The sequence below is a fragment of the Zingiber officinale genome, chromosome 3A (genome assembly GCF_018446385.1).
Source record: "Zingiber officinale cultivar Zhangliang chromosome 3A, Zo_v1.1, whole genome shotgun sequence".
Classification (NCBI taxonomy): domain Eukaryota; kingdom Viridiplantae; phylum Streptophyta; class Magnoliopsida; order Zingiberales; family Zingiberaceae; genus Zingiber; species Zingiber officinale.
In genome coordinates, this window is record NC_055990.1 from 163177639 (window position 1) to 163190590 (window position 12952).

The 12952-nt window shown below is 40.8% G+C and overlaps 2 protein-coding genes across 6 annotated transcripts; both read right to left on the reverse strand.

The window, feature by feature from the left end:
• Positions 1–641: 641 nt before the first annotated feature.
• LOC122053257 (ninja-family protein 6-like) lies at positions 642–2608 on the reverse strand. The gene is made up of 2 exons (XM_042615217.1): positions 1178–2608; positions 642–1115 (listed from the first exon to the last, which is right to left on the reverse strand). The coding sequence occupies exons 1-2, from the start codon at positions 1812–1814 to the stop codon at positions 793–795; spliced, it is 960 nt and encodes a 319-aa protein (XP_042471151.1). The 5' UTR covers positions 1815–2608; the 3' UTR covers positions 642–792.
• A 5602-nt stretch (positions 2609–8210) lies between these two features.
• Positions 8211–11888, reverse strand: LOC122053258 (protein LONGIFOLIA 1-like). Of its 5 annotated transcripts, none has more exons than XM_042615222.1 (6): positions 11464–11888; positions 11181–11387; positions 11019–11056; positions 9332–10924; positions 9109–9214; positions 8211–8967 (listed from the first exon to the last, which is right to left on the reverse strand). In XM_042615222.1, the coding sequence occupies exons 2-6, from the start codon at positions 11371–11373 to the stop codon at positions 8360–8362; spliced, it is 2538 nt and encodes an 845-aa protein (XP_042471156.1). In that variant the 5' UTR covers positions 11374–11387; positions 11464–11888; the 3' UTR covers positions 8211–8359. The 5 variants fall into 5 exon arrangements, with proteins under 5 accessions (XP_042471156.1, XP_042471158.1, XP_042471155.1 ...); XM_042615224.1 differs by having other exon boundaries at positions 11181–11367; positions 11464–11887; XM_042615221.1 differs by having other exon boundaries at positions 10989–11056; positions 11464–11887.
• Positions 11889–12952: the final 1064 nt, after the last annotated feature.

Sequence of the window (12952 nt, forward strand, 5' to 3'; positions counted from 1 at the left end):
AAGTCAAGACTAAGAAGAATATTCTATTTATCATTAATGTACAAAAATTAAGACAAAGAAATTTTCCTCTGATAATTAATATTATTAAATAATGACAAATAAATAATAACAAAGAAAGATATAAAAAAATACGTCAGATATGAGAAAAGATAAAATTGATCATTTTCTTAATTACTCATTCTCTCTTCTTGATTTTAACTTAAGCACTTCTCATTCTCTCTTCTTGATTTTACTGAGATCTTCATCCCATATAATCATCTCCTCATCCCTTACTTTCCAACTTCATTCGGACAGATCACTCCCTAGCATCTATCTTCACACTAACTCAAATGATTGGATAATATATTTGTAAAAAATAATTACTAACTCCTATAATTCTAAAAACTAGCTGCCAGCGCTTACGTAGCTGAATAATTAAATAATAAAAATATTTTAGAAAATCACTTTAAAAGAGAGAGTACTCATTTGACTTTATTCCACAGCAGAAGAGACGCTCTCAAAACGGCCAAAAAATCAAATAGATTTACGCCCAAAAAAACTATCATCTTTAGTCTGTCGCCTTCCTCTTCCTTGTAATTGTTGCTGTCATCATTAGCCGCTGCGATTTTAGTTTGTTACGTAAGTTTGAGCTTTTAAATAGATTTGATAAGAAAAGAAAACGCTCAAATTCTGATCTGTTTATCAAAAATAGCTTTCGAGATTTACACGAACGATTTTGAGATTTACTTGCTGCTGCGCTAAAACATCATCTCGTTTTATTGTTATCACTTTTGAAGATCAAGTCGGCGAGTGTCACAAGTCGAACGGGGAGGAGTTGACAACAATGTGCTGGAGAGGGTTGGCGACCTCCACGCCACCGGCGTGTTTGACGAACTCTGCAGGGGTGAGGAAGCTGCCATGGCAAACGCACACTATTCTCACCTCCTCCCCTTTCCCGTACTTGTACAGGAACCCTTCGACCCGCCTCCCGTTAGGGCCTTCGCCCTGCGTCGACACGAACGGCATCCTCTCCTTCACCTTCTTCCTCGCCATCTCCTTCGCCCCGCTTTCGCTCGGAGCAGCTTGAAGATTTGTTACCGTTTCATTGCTCTTCCTCGTCATCGAGGAGCCCGAGCCTGTCACATAGCAACGCGTATTGAGATTCTGGAAGAAAATATGGGACTAATCGGTGATGTACCTTGAGGCGCCGGGGCTTCTAAATCGGCAGTGCTGGTGCTGCTGCTGCCGCCGCAGCTCCCCTGAGATCCAATAGACCCCTGCGAGATCGGAGGAAAGCTCCCCATTCTCAAAGACTGAGCCACCGCGCATGTGGGTCGGCCATGCCGCGCAACGGCATTTCTTGCGCCGAGGTAACTATTGTTAGCCGCCGCCTGCTCCACGGCTGCTGGATTCGAGCCTTTTCTTCCGCTGGCATCCTCGTCAGGGTTCTCGCCGGGCTTCGCCGACCCCAACCTGACGGAATTCTTCCTCTCCAATCTCTTCCGCTTCGCCTCCAACCTCTTCAAGCTCTGCATCTGCTTCCGCTTCCGTAGCTCCTCCTCTGTCTCCGTCGGCAGCGAGCTCGTCCTCGTCAAGGAGGCGGCGGGGACAGCCGGGAACTCCGGCTCCCTCGGAAGCGTCATGAACGACGCGATGGAGGAAGAGCGGACCAGCTTTTCCCTCTTAGAGTGATCTGCTGCGCCGAAGCACCCGCCGAGGGAGAGCCCGAGGCTGAGCTCGATCTCGTCGGAGTCCCCTTCCGTTACCTCTGTCGGCTCGTCTTTGAAGCTATTACCCACGAATCTACGCAAAAAATCTCTCGGATACTTCTCCATTCCCGATAGATTCGGCCTTCTAAGCCTCGCCCACCACCAACGGGAGATTCGAACAGAAAGTCCGAAACCGAAGAAGCCGGAAAAAAAAATTCAAATGAAACTACAAAATTTGCATCAAAAAGTCGGCTTTTGCAAACAAGTTCGAACTTTTGATCACCGGATCTAACACCTCTCCCTGAACTCAAGTTCAATTCGAGTTCTCATGGGAAAATCGCCGGTAACAAAGCGAGAACATGAATACGAGACACCGGCCGCGAAGAAACCAGTAACGGAAAGATCTTTCCGCATCAGAAAGAGCAAAAAGGGAGGTTTTAGAAGTCGAAGGCAGCGAGAAGAACCGAACAGGACGCCATTAGAGAAGGACGGAGGCGAACGGAAGAAGCGGAGAAGAAAGGAAGAGAGGAAAAGGAAAGGAAGAGGGCGAAGGGCAAATTGTTCACCGGCTTCGTGCCTGTTTTTGGTATCCCAAAACGCCCTCCCCGTCTCCTGGATTCATGGCGGCTCGACACGCGTCCAAATCGGACGGCCCGTCACCTCCACGTGACAGTTGTGCCGAATGAGCTGTGTTGTCGCGATACGAGAGGCTCGACGACTCTCCGCACCACCCACAGGTGGGCCCCATCTGTAAGTCTGGACAGGTGTCGTTCTGCTAAAGGAAAAGCCGTGCCACGCTTGTCCTTCTGTCAGTCCTCCGCCCTCGTGATGATTGGTTTCTTTTTTCCTGCGCCGCCCACCCTCTCACTACTTATTCGCATAAACCATAATTAATAACTGCTAAATCGAGACACTTATTGTCGATTTTGCCATCTCTAATCACCATGCGGTCCGTTACAGCGGCCCCACAATATTCCTCCAATCGTGTAACTCGGCAGGAAAAGTCGTCTATCTTAATCCGTCCGTCAAAAGAAAGATCAACGGCGATCAGGGGAGGCGCGGCTGCCGAACGTTGACGTACGGTCAAAAAAGGGTGCGACGATGACCCGCGGCCGGCCACGTGCCCCGTGTCCGACCTAAGGACGAGGTGACGCATCGCGGGGACCACCCGTAACGGGGGGATTCGTGTCGTCGCTCCCTCAAGTTGCGCGACATCGTAAATGCGAAACGAAGCGTGGAGGGCAGCTTCCACCGCTACGTAGGCCACGGCGACCTAATGACAGCTAGCGCATGAGGGCAAGTGGCGCCGTCGTGGGACGCGTGTCGACTTCCAGCCAGTGAGACGGCGACGTCGACGTCGCGCGACATGGTGGGGAGATCTTCTCCGGATTCGGTCTGCCACGACACGTCACCTGCGGTGGCGTCACTGGGACCCGCCGCTTGTCGTGCCTTCTTTTTTCGTGCGCCACCCGATCGATCCAAAAACGTGGGGTGGGCACCTTTTCCTGCCGTTGGATGCATCTACTCGTCCTTCAGCGGCCGTTCATCCAATCCTAGATCTCTTTTTCTATTTATTCATATTAATTTAATTTTACATCGCCGTGTGCATTCTGTTAGATTTGTCCTGTTTTCCTGTTTTCATTTTTTTGCAAGTGGATTGAAAACTAATTCAATTATTAAAGGGATATATATCACAGACTGTTATTGTTTTATATTTTACCTTTAATAAGGAAATGCAATTTATTCTTCTATGAACGACGTCGTTAAGTTTCGGGGGAAAATATCTTCTAACCCCCTTTATGTTATATTTTTAAATATTATATTTAAAAAATAATATATAATTCTCTTTTGACTAAAGCCAAATGTAAAAAAATTATAAAAATCGATTATGTTCTTATATTTTTGATTTTTTTATAATATTAAAAGAAAAAAATAAATTGTATTGATGTATAAAAAAAATTACATGGGTGTTTGAGGTCGGATCATTCAGTATGAATTATGAAATATGAATTAAGAATTGATAGTATATATATATATAGAGAGAGAAAAAAAAAATATATATATATATATATAAGGATAAAGAAATATATAAAATTATCCAGTAATAATGTTTTTTTGTCACTCACTCGAATTTATGGTTGATGTCGATTTGTCAATATGTCTATTCTCAGTGTCCTATAAAGTAAAGTTTTGATTTGTCACATGAGAGTTAGCATTATCCGTGTTACCTTCTTTGATGATTAAATTAGTGATGAACTGAGATGTGAGGTTCGTGTGCATGTATGAGAAAGTAAAAGAGTTCGAAGAAGACGAAGAAAATTTATCTTCATGTAAGAAAAAAAAAACTATACATTCATCTATCTTCGTAGAACCTTATATAATCATGAACAAGTATGAATCTAAAATTTTAAATTTATGGGGAAATAAAAAAATAATTATACATTATATTCCAAGGCAGTGCAGCTAAGGAGACAAAAATATACATTTTAAATTAGTTAATTTTATTTTATTCATATAATTAAGTATTAATTTTATACATTGGTGAAGGTTACATAATTTATTGATTTTAATTAGTAAATCGATAGTTATACATATTTTAAAAATATCAATTAAGGTTTTGAATTGTCTAGAATTAGTTCATATATCAACAAAGAAAATAGAAGTAGATGTAAATTACAAAAGAAATAGAAGTAGATGTAAATTATCAATAAATTCAATATGATTGGTTGCTCTTAAGATTTTCAAAAACATATAAAAAGATAAAAACATAATTATCTTTTATAATTTTTTCTCACATTTGACATTGGTTAAAGGGGATTAATCTTATTTTTAAAATACAAGGGGCAAAATACCTCTGGATAGAAAATAAAGGGGATTAAAGATATTGTTCCCTTAAGTTTACGAAATTATTAAATTGGGTAAGTTAATTTTAAAATTATCAAATCATCTATCTGTTGGAGCAATCTTGTACCCTAGGTTTTGATGTTTAGACAAAAGTTTAAGTTAGGTTTATTGTTGAATTTGATATGCATTGTGAGTGTGTAAGATACAGGTACAACAAGGAAAGTCCAAAGGTGATCTTGGCAAAGGAAGAAAGTCCAAGGATGAGTCTTGGCGGTGTAAGTCCAAGTAATAATTTTGGCAATGTAAGTCCAAGTGTGACTTGGCAAAGGATGAAGTCCCGGAGCATGACTTTTAGCAAGACCTGACAATGATGACAAGGCTAATGGAAGCTCCAGAAGGCAAAGCGTAAAGGATAGGGAGGCATCCGAGGGACGCAAGGCTGATGGAGGAGACTAGAAGACTAGGTCTAGGTTGTGTGGGCAAGGACGAGTGCATGAGAGATTGTACTTAGGGTAAAATTTCATTGTGCACTGTAGCAGTACTGTAGCAGTCGACTGATATTTTCATCAGTCGATTGGTAGCCGACTATTGACTTGTAATGGTCGAATTTCACTTATGATCAGTCAACTGGTGGTTGTACCAGTCAATTGATGGTGGGAAACACAGCTAGGTGTTTCCTCCCGAGCTCTATTTAATAGTGCTCGGGGTGCTTGGCCAAGGTTAACGTAAATAGAGGTAGTTAATCTCTATTAGAGTCTCCAAGGTCTTCTTGAGTGATCAAGAGCTTGTGGGAGTTTGTGGCGAGGTTTCTCCACCCACAAGGAACTACTCGAGCTAGCCGGAGGTTTTTCGAGGAGTCATCCACCGACGGATCGGGATTGTCCACCTTACCGACAGTTATGGAGTAGGAGCTTTATCTCCGAATCACGTTAAACAACGTGTTAGATTTGCCTTCTTTTGTTAGTGTTTGTCTTGTATTTCTGTTGTGCACACTAACCATTGTAGAAAGCGACGTTTTGGGTGAGACACTATTCATTCCCCCTCTAGCGGGTGTCAAGGTCCCAACAATATCCACTCCTCATATTACTCCTAATCATCAAATAGCTAAGTTTTTTTATTTTTTGAACATGAATATATTCAAAAAATTTAATTCATATTTAAAAAATCACTACTCTCACTATATTGTAAGGATGTAAATGAACCAAATGGTTCGTGAGTTATTCAGAACTCGATTCAGTAAAAGCTTGTTCGAGTTCGTTCATTTAGCTTATCAAGCCGAGCTCAAGCTCGATTTTGAGCTCGACAGTTTTATCGAGCCAAGTTCGAACTTAAGGATATTCAGTTCGTGAGCACATGAACATGTTCATTTATAGGTTCGCGAGCTCGGGTTCGAGCTCAGGTCATTTAAAGGGCTCAAGTTTGCTAGTTTAAAGGGCTCGAGAACATGTTCGTTTATGGACTCGAGAACATGTTCGTTTGTAGGCTCGTGAACTCGAGCTTGAGCTCGGCTCTTTTAAAGGGCTCGAGAACATGTTCGTTTATAAGCTCATGAACTCAGGCTCGAGCTTGGCTCAATTAAAGGGCTCGCAAACATGTTCAATGGTATGTTGAGTTCAGCCCCGGTCCTTCGACTCAGGAGGCCCTGGGCGAAGTTCAGTAGTTCACAATGAAAAATCTAATTCAATGGGCTGTATTTATCATGTCTGTGGATACAAAAATAACGGTAAAAAAAATCTTGAGAAGTGACATAAATTTGAAAGGAGAACTGGAGAAGAAGAGATGTGACAGAAATAGCCGTTGAAGAAAAAGCCGTGAGCGAAAGGAGAAGAGATGCGATAGGGATAGAAAATTTCAAATCGAAAAGGAGGAGAAGACTTATATTTTGAGTCCTCTTTCTTGTAGGCGCAGGTGAAGCCGAAGGCAGCAACCAGCAGGGGCACCACGGCGAGTTTTTCATCGCACAGCACAGGTGTAGGCAGTGGAAGAAAAGCCCTTAATCTAATCCTGCACGGATGCACTACACCTATTAAAATTTAAACATAATATTGTTTTAAAAAAAATTTTGGGCCCCCCAAAACTCAAGGCCCAGGGCCATCGCCCATGATGGCCCTCCTCCAGGGCCGGGCCTGGTTGAGTTTGGAAGTTTAATATAGTAGTTTGGGATGTTCAATGATGTATTGAGTTTATATTATTTTAGTTGTTAGGTTTGTTAAATATTTATGCAAATGAGTTTTCGAGCTCGCTTAACAAGCCTGTAAAACGAGCGTTAGAATGAGCCCAAAAACGAGCTCTAAAACGAGCTCTAAAATGAGCCTGAAAACGAGCTTGAACTCGTTTAACGAGTTAAGCTCATTAACTATAATAATCGAGCTAATAACGAGCCGAGCTCGAACTGTTCGCGAGCTTAGTAATTCCAAAATGAGGTGAGCTCGAGCCTTATATTAAAAGTTCAATTCGCTCGAGTCGATCTCGAGCCCGAATATAACTTAAACAAGCCGAGCTCGAGCTTAATATTGTTCGGCTTGGTTCGGTTCGTTTACATCCCTACTATATTGGATCAAATTGATATTTGAGGGTATGGATATAATAAGGAGAACTAAATGAACACTAGTTCTCTTGATTAAATCCATGCCCTCAAATATTAATTTGACTCAATATATTGAAAGCAGTGATTTTTTTAAGAGCAATGATATGCACAAGGAAAAAAACTCAATGAAAACCTCAAGGATAGACACATAAAGTCATGGCCCACCATTTCACTTTTTGTGGGTCCCATCACTTTATGTGTCTATCCTTGAGGTTTTCATTGAATTTTTTTACTTGTGCATATCATTTTTATTTTTTTAAACATGAATATGTTCAAAAAATTCCGATTCTTATTCAAAAAATTATTATTCTTAATATATTGGGTCAAATTGATATTTGAGAGCATAGATATAATAAGAAGAACTAAACAAACATACAAGAACTAGTTTTATGTCAATCCGAGAACGTTTGGTCCATCAACAGATTTTATGTTCAAAATTTCACTACTCTCAATATATTGAAATCAAATTAATGTTTGAAGGCATGAATATAATTAGAAGAACTACCCAAATATATAGAAACTAATTTCATATCAATTTGAGATCATTTGATCTATCAAACGATTTTGTCCAAAATCGACTTTATACAAAATCAAATCGATTCGACTAATTATCAATTGAATCTTGTGCACAAAGATAAATCTATTTGATTGGTATTAAAAATCAGTCGACTGATTTTCATTATCAGTCGATTGATTTACTCGAAACTTTGACATACAGATAAATTTATTCGACTGGTATTAAAAATCAATCAACTAATTTTCAAATAGAAACTAATTTGATTAGTTTATTTTTATCCGCCGACTAATTCGCATAAAATAAAAAGTGGATACATAATTTAGTAATTTTAAAACTAACCTATATAATTTTCAAATAGAAACTAATTTGATTAATTTATTTTTATCCGCCGACTAATTCGCATAAAATAAAAAGTGGATCCATAATTTAGTAATTTTAAAACTAACCTATATGATTTGATAATTTCGAAAATTTACAGGTTCGTTAAAAAACAGGGTAAGAAAATGTTAGTGTTTTTCTCCTAAAGATCACGAAATAGAGTTGGGATAATCATCCAAAATGAAGTCTAACATTCTTGTATCTGAATAGAGTAGAGAAACACTAATTTAAGGCCAGTGTATTGATCACAACCTTAGAACATGAAGCACCTATTCCACATGAGTAAAATAGGTTTTTATTATAAAATGAAAAAAGAAAATTGATAGAATAAACTAGTTGCATGTTTTAGTTTGCTTCACCTACAATTTCATTGATCAAATCCTGAAATATCAACCTTCCAATCTGCATTGGCACCCTTATTTTCTCCATGCAAAAGTCTTCCCACCCTTCGGATCGACCAAGAATGTCCTCACTTGATATCAGCTCTGCACAATCCTCGGAGGTGGTGGACCACCGTGTGCTCATAGCTCGAAGTCCTTTGATCTCAGTGCATATTTCTCCCACCAATTGCTGCCCATTTAACATTCTCCTTCTCCGCAGAAAGAACTCACAAGGATTCTTGTAGACGAGCTCTCCCCTCTTGTGAGCTAGGATCTCAGTGACCACATCAAAAACAAGCTTCCTGTGATTCTTCTCTGCACTGGGCTTCTGTTGCCCATGCTGTTTCTCCAGAACACTAAATAGATCAGGTTTTATGTGTTGCTGAAGTGGAATCGCACTTTCCTTGTTTAAAAATCCTGCTGCAAGAAGTATGTCTGAAACATACTTATTGTCTGGGTTTTGCTTGATGAAGTCGAACATTTGGCGTTCCTCGTGCTCATTTGAGCCCAGCACTTTGTGCTGTGCAAGTTTCCTATTATCTTGAAATGAATTTAATGTGCACGGTCCATCATCTGTTGAAGGAATATTGTGATTAGAAGATATCATTACTGAATTTTTCTATTTCATAAGCTATTAGCTCCAATCAACAATCTGAAATGTATGGTTGTTTGAACTTGCAGATTCCATATAGTGATTACTGAATAATTGCTTACCTTGGACTGTGTAAGAGCTTTTCTTCAAAGGGGAAGGTAGAAACTCATCGTGGCATAATGAATCAACTGTTTCTGATGCATCTTGATGCATGGATAGTATGGATTTCTGAAGCAGAAGAATGACAAACTAATGAGTAATCATAAAAATGTTTGATCATTCTTGTACTCGTAAAACAAACTGAATCATAATTCTTCAAAATGCATGTGTATTTATCTCACATACCTTCTGTATCTGGATGCTTTGCTGCAGAACAGTCGAATGTAATGCAGACCTGGTGCTTCTGTTTGAAGCCGGTGAAGATTCATCATCCCGGCAATTTGAATTCTTTCTCCCAGAGATAATTTCATCAACGTGACCTCTGTTCTTTTGTTCTTGTGATTGCTGTAATCTAAATCTGTCTCTTGGAGAAACTGAGTCTGTTTTCATTTGCTGAGATCTGGGGCTCCAAGTGATTGAAGTTGTAAGTGATATTCCAGCGTTTTTTCCCAGAATCTGCGTTGAATTTGATTGACATCTGAGTGAATCGTTACTTGTGGTAGACCTCCGAATGAATTGCTTATGACTTAGTTCTCTGTCAGTTGTGCTGCTTGCATAACCTTTTCTTCCTGTACCAGTGTGGAGCTTAGGAAGAGTTGGTAGGCCTTCCAATTGAATTATTGAGTGACTTGAAGCATCTGCCATGTTGATAGTCTTTGAAGGCTTCATAATTACAATTGGAGGTTCGAAGGATCTCGGATCATCCCCTGCTTTTGTTGGCCATTTTCTGACCTTTGGCGATCTCACACTCTGATTGTTTCCTTCGGGACTAGTATTCTTTGCCAGCCTCTGGGCCCGAATCTCGTCCACCATATGCATGAAAAGCTTCAGATCCTCACTCGGCATTTCCTTATGCAAGGACCCAGTTTTGGTCATGTTTGCACTATGGCTCCTGTCCTGTTGCACCACCCAAGGAGTTGCTTCACTTAGGATCCTCGACGTCTGTTTCAGATCTTCTGTTGGCTTTTCCACGATTGTCTCTCTTCTTCGATCGGATTGAGAAACTTGATCATGTTTTGCATTCATTTTTCTTCTTATTACTGCTACTTGAGCTGGTGAGCTTAATTCAGGCATGTCTTCTATGCCCATGAGCTTTGCGACAACACCAGGATGCCTCTTTTGGCTACTAAGATCCTGAAGCAGATTGGAAGCTCTATTCCGGCAGGGACTCGTGTTGGCTTTGTCCAAGTCTTCCAGAGTTAAACTTGTTTTGGAAACAATGGCGGAAGTACTCCTTCGACAACATTGCCTGCCATCCAGCGACAGTCTCGGTGGCTCTCTGATTTTAGCAGAAGAATTAGAGAGCTCCCTCTCGTCGCACGAGAACCTAGGACTCTTCTGCAATATCTGCGCCAATGAGCCATCTTTTGCTTCGCGATCAGCAAAACTCCAAGGAGCTTTTTTAAGTTCGATCAGAACTCTAATTGCTTCGTTGAGATCGGCAGGCATATTGTCCGCGGGGTAGATTGAAGGCCTGGGGGAGTCTTGGTGCTTGTAAGCATGGTTTTTCAGCTTGCCGTCGGATGAAGTTTTGATAGTGAAATCAGGGGATCGCCGGCCGGACTTGGCAGCCGGACTGGTAACTGAACTCCTGCAACTCGACGAGTTCTTCAGAGACCTCTCTGAAAAGAACGTTTTATCAAAGGAATGCATGTCTTTGTGAGATGATTTATCGAATTCCAGAGAAGACGAGGAACTGGATAAGGAGGAACAAGAGGCTCTTGAAGATTCCATCGAAGCTTTCTCATTTTCGTACCAGTTCTTGGCCGGATTTTTCTCCTGAGGAGTAATACTGAACTCAGAATCTTCTATTTATACTGTTACTGTGAGTCTGCGACAATACCTGAAGAATCTCTGACGAGTAGGGGTTTACCTCTGTCTCATGCCTGCTGCTCTTCAGAAGTGCATGACCTAGAATTATCAAGATTTCCATTTACAGTTTCCAAATTAGTTCTCTCGTTCTTGCTTGTGAGAGAGCGTGCCACAGATCAAACGAAAGCAGAGAAACAAGAATTAAGCCCTGTCGGAATGATACCTGAAGGAATCTTCTTATGCTGGTGGCGATTGCGCTGCTGCCTCGCGAGGAGAATGCGGCGGTCAAACATCTGAAAGATCGCGGTAACGCACCCAATTTGCTTCTCTAAATCTTGGTCTTCGCCGGCAAAACTTCCGAGCAGCTCGGGAGCCATTTTGGTCTCTTTCGTTCTCCGACTTCTCAGCTTCTGCATTTGCTCAGGGAACCCTTCAGCCAGTCATATAAGCTCAAGAAATGGCAGCCCGTCTTTGGACGGAAGTGATTCAATGCATTAAAAACCTACCGCTAGCTCTGGGACAACCTATTCCAGGTCATTGAACCATCAAGCTTTTGGAGGAATTCCAACCACTCTGCAACTAATGGTTCAATACATTGAATGCCATATATCGGAGAACTACTTCCGATGGATGAAATGCTTCATTGTGGTCGTCGATCTTCTTTGCTTGAGCTTCAAGGGAGAGATAGAATTCACTGCTGCGACGGCGTTGACAGATTCTGGCTCGGAGAAGAGAACGTTGAAAATGGATGAGTGGGTCAGAGGGGTTCCTTTCCCTCCTAGCAAGGTCATGTGGGCTGATGGATTTCTAGCAGACTACATGGACATGTGAAGTTTTGATCATCTTAACTAAACTTTCCCCCTCGATTTATAGCTTAACATGAACAAGACAACTCTGCAATCTTACCTTGAATATTTATCTGTTACAACTTGAATTGCCGTGTTCTATCAAGTACAAATTAATCTGAATAGTCTTAGTAATTAAGAAAACAGTGCAATATTTATTGCAGTGCATTGATGGCTATTCATTCCTCCTTGTGGTTACCTTGAATTTAGCTGATTATTCTGACAAAAAGTCAGTTTGGAATACCATCAAACAGGACGAAGATAACCAGTTTGCACACCATGCAAACAGGAAGAATTTTCTTCCGTATTTACTTCTCAATGTCGGCATAGAGCAGACAAAGATGCACAGAATGTGGCTCATACGACATCATGATCTCCTGCTTGCTCTGTATACTACAGTACAGATAGTTGATATCCCACAAACATCATCTACAAGGGTCGGATAAGAATAAGGGAAGCAAGGCCACATGCATAAAGTTCAAAATCCCACATGGAGCTGCTCTGCTGCTTAAGAAGTGAGTGTTCATGTTGATCTGAGTGAGATGCGGATAACCATGACTTACCACTTCTTCTTCATCTTGTCTGAATCAAGTATCTTCGTAGATAAAGACGGAGCTCGAGGAGGGATTTATGACTGTTAACCCGTACACGCTCGACGTCGATTGAGGATTAAGAAGGGACAGCCTCTTTATTTCTCCTGTTTCTTGTGCATGAATCAAGATGGACCACTGTGCGAATACCTACATGTTAGACGGGATGGCAACCATTTGACAACCAAGTGGTTACTTAGTCCATCCAAAGTCTTCTTCTTGCTCATTATTGTGTTTAAAAGCTGGAGGTGACGGTGATTGCGGACCACTTGTGTCTGTCTTCTAAATATGTAAGAAGAGGTTACACGAGACTCCTAACCTCGAAGTAATTTCCCACACGTTATTGTGATTCATGGGAGTCGAGCCGTCACTTTAGCGATCCTTTTGAGGGATCTTGTACGCTTTTGGAAGGGGTTAATACTTTGTTGTTTGTATAGAGGAGGTCAGTAAGTGAAATATTTTGTATCTCATAGAAATTGATGATTTATTAATCATTCATACAGATGGGGACACATGAATAATCTTTTAAGATAAAAAAAAAAAAAAAAAAATCTGTAATC

Bases quoted from the DNA above. Each gene is read 5' to 3' on its own strand.
- LOC122053257 (XM_042615217.1), bottom strand. From the start codon at position 1,814: ATGGAGAAGTATCCGAGAGATTTTTTGCGTAGATTCGTGGGTAATAGC. The intron at 1,116-1,177 runs GTACATCACCGA...GCTATGTGACAG, and splicing joins AGAAGCCCCGGCGCCTCAAG to GCTCGGGCTCCTCGATGACG.
- LOC122053258 (XM_042615221.1), bottom strand. From the start codon at position 11,373: ATGCAGAAGCTGAGAAGTCGGAGAACGAAAGAGACCAAAATGGCTCCC. The intron at 11,057-11,180 runs GTATCATTCCGA...TGATAATTCTAG, and splicing joins GCATAAGAAGATTCCTTCAG to GTCATGCACTTCTGAAGAGC. The intron at 8,968-9,108 runs GTAAGCAATTAT...TTCCTTCAACAG, and splicing joins AAGCTCTTACACAGTCCAAG to ATGATGGACCGTGCACATTA.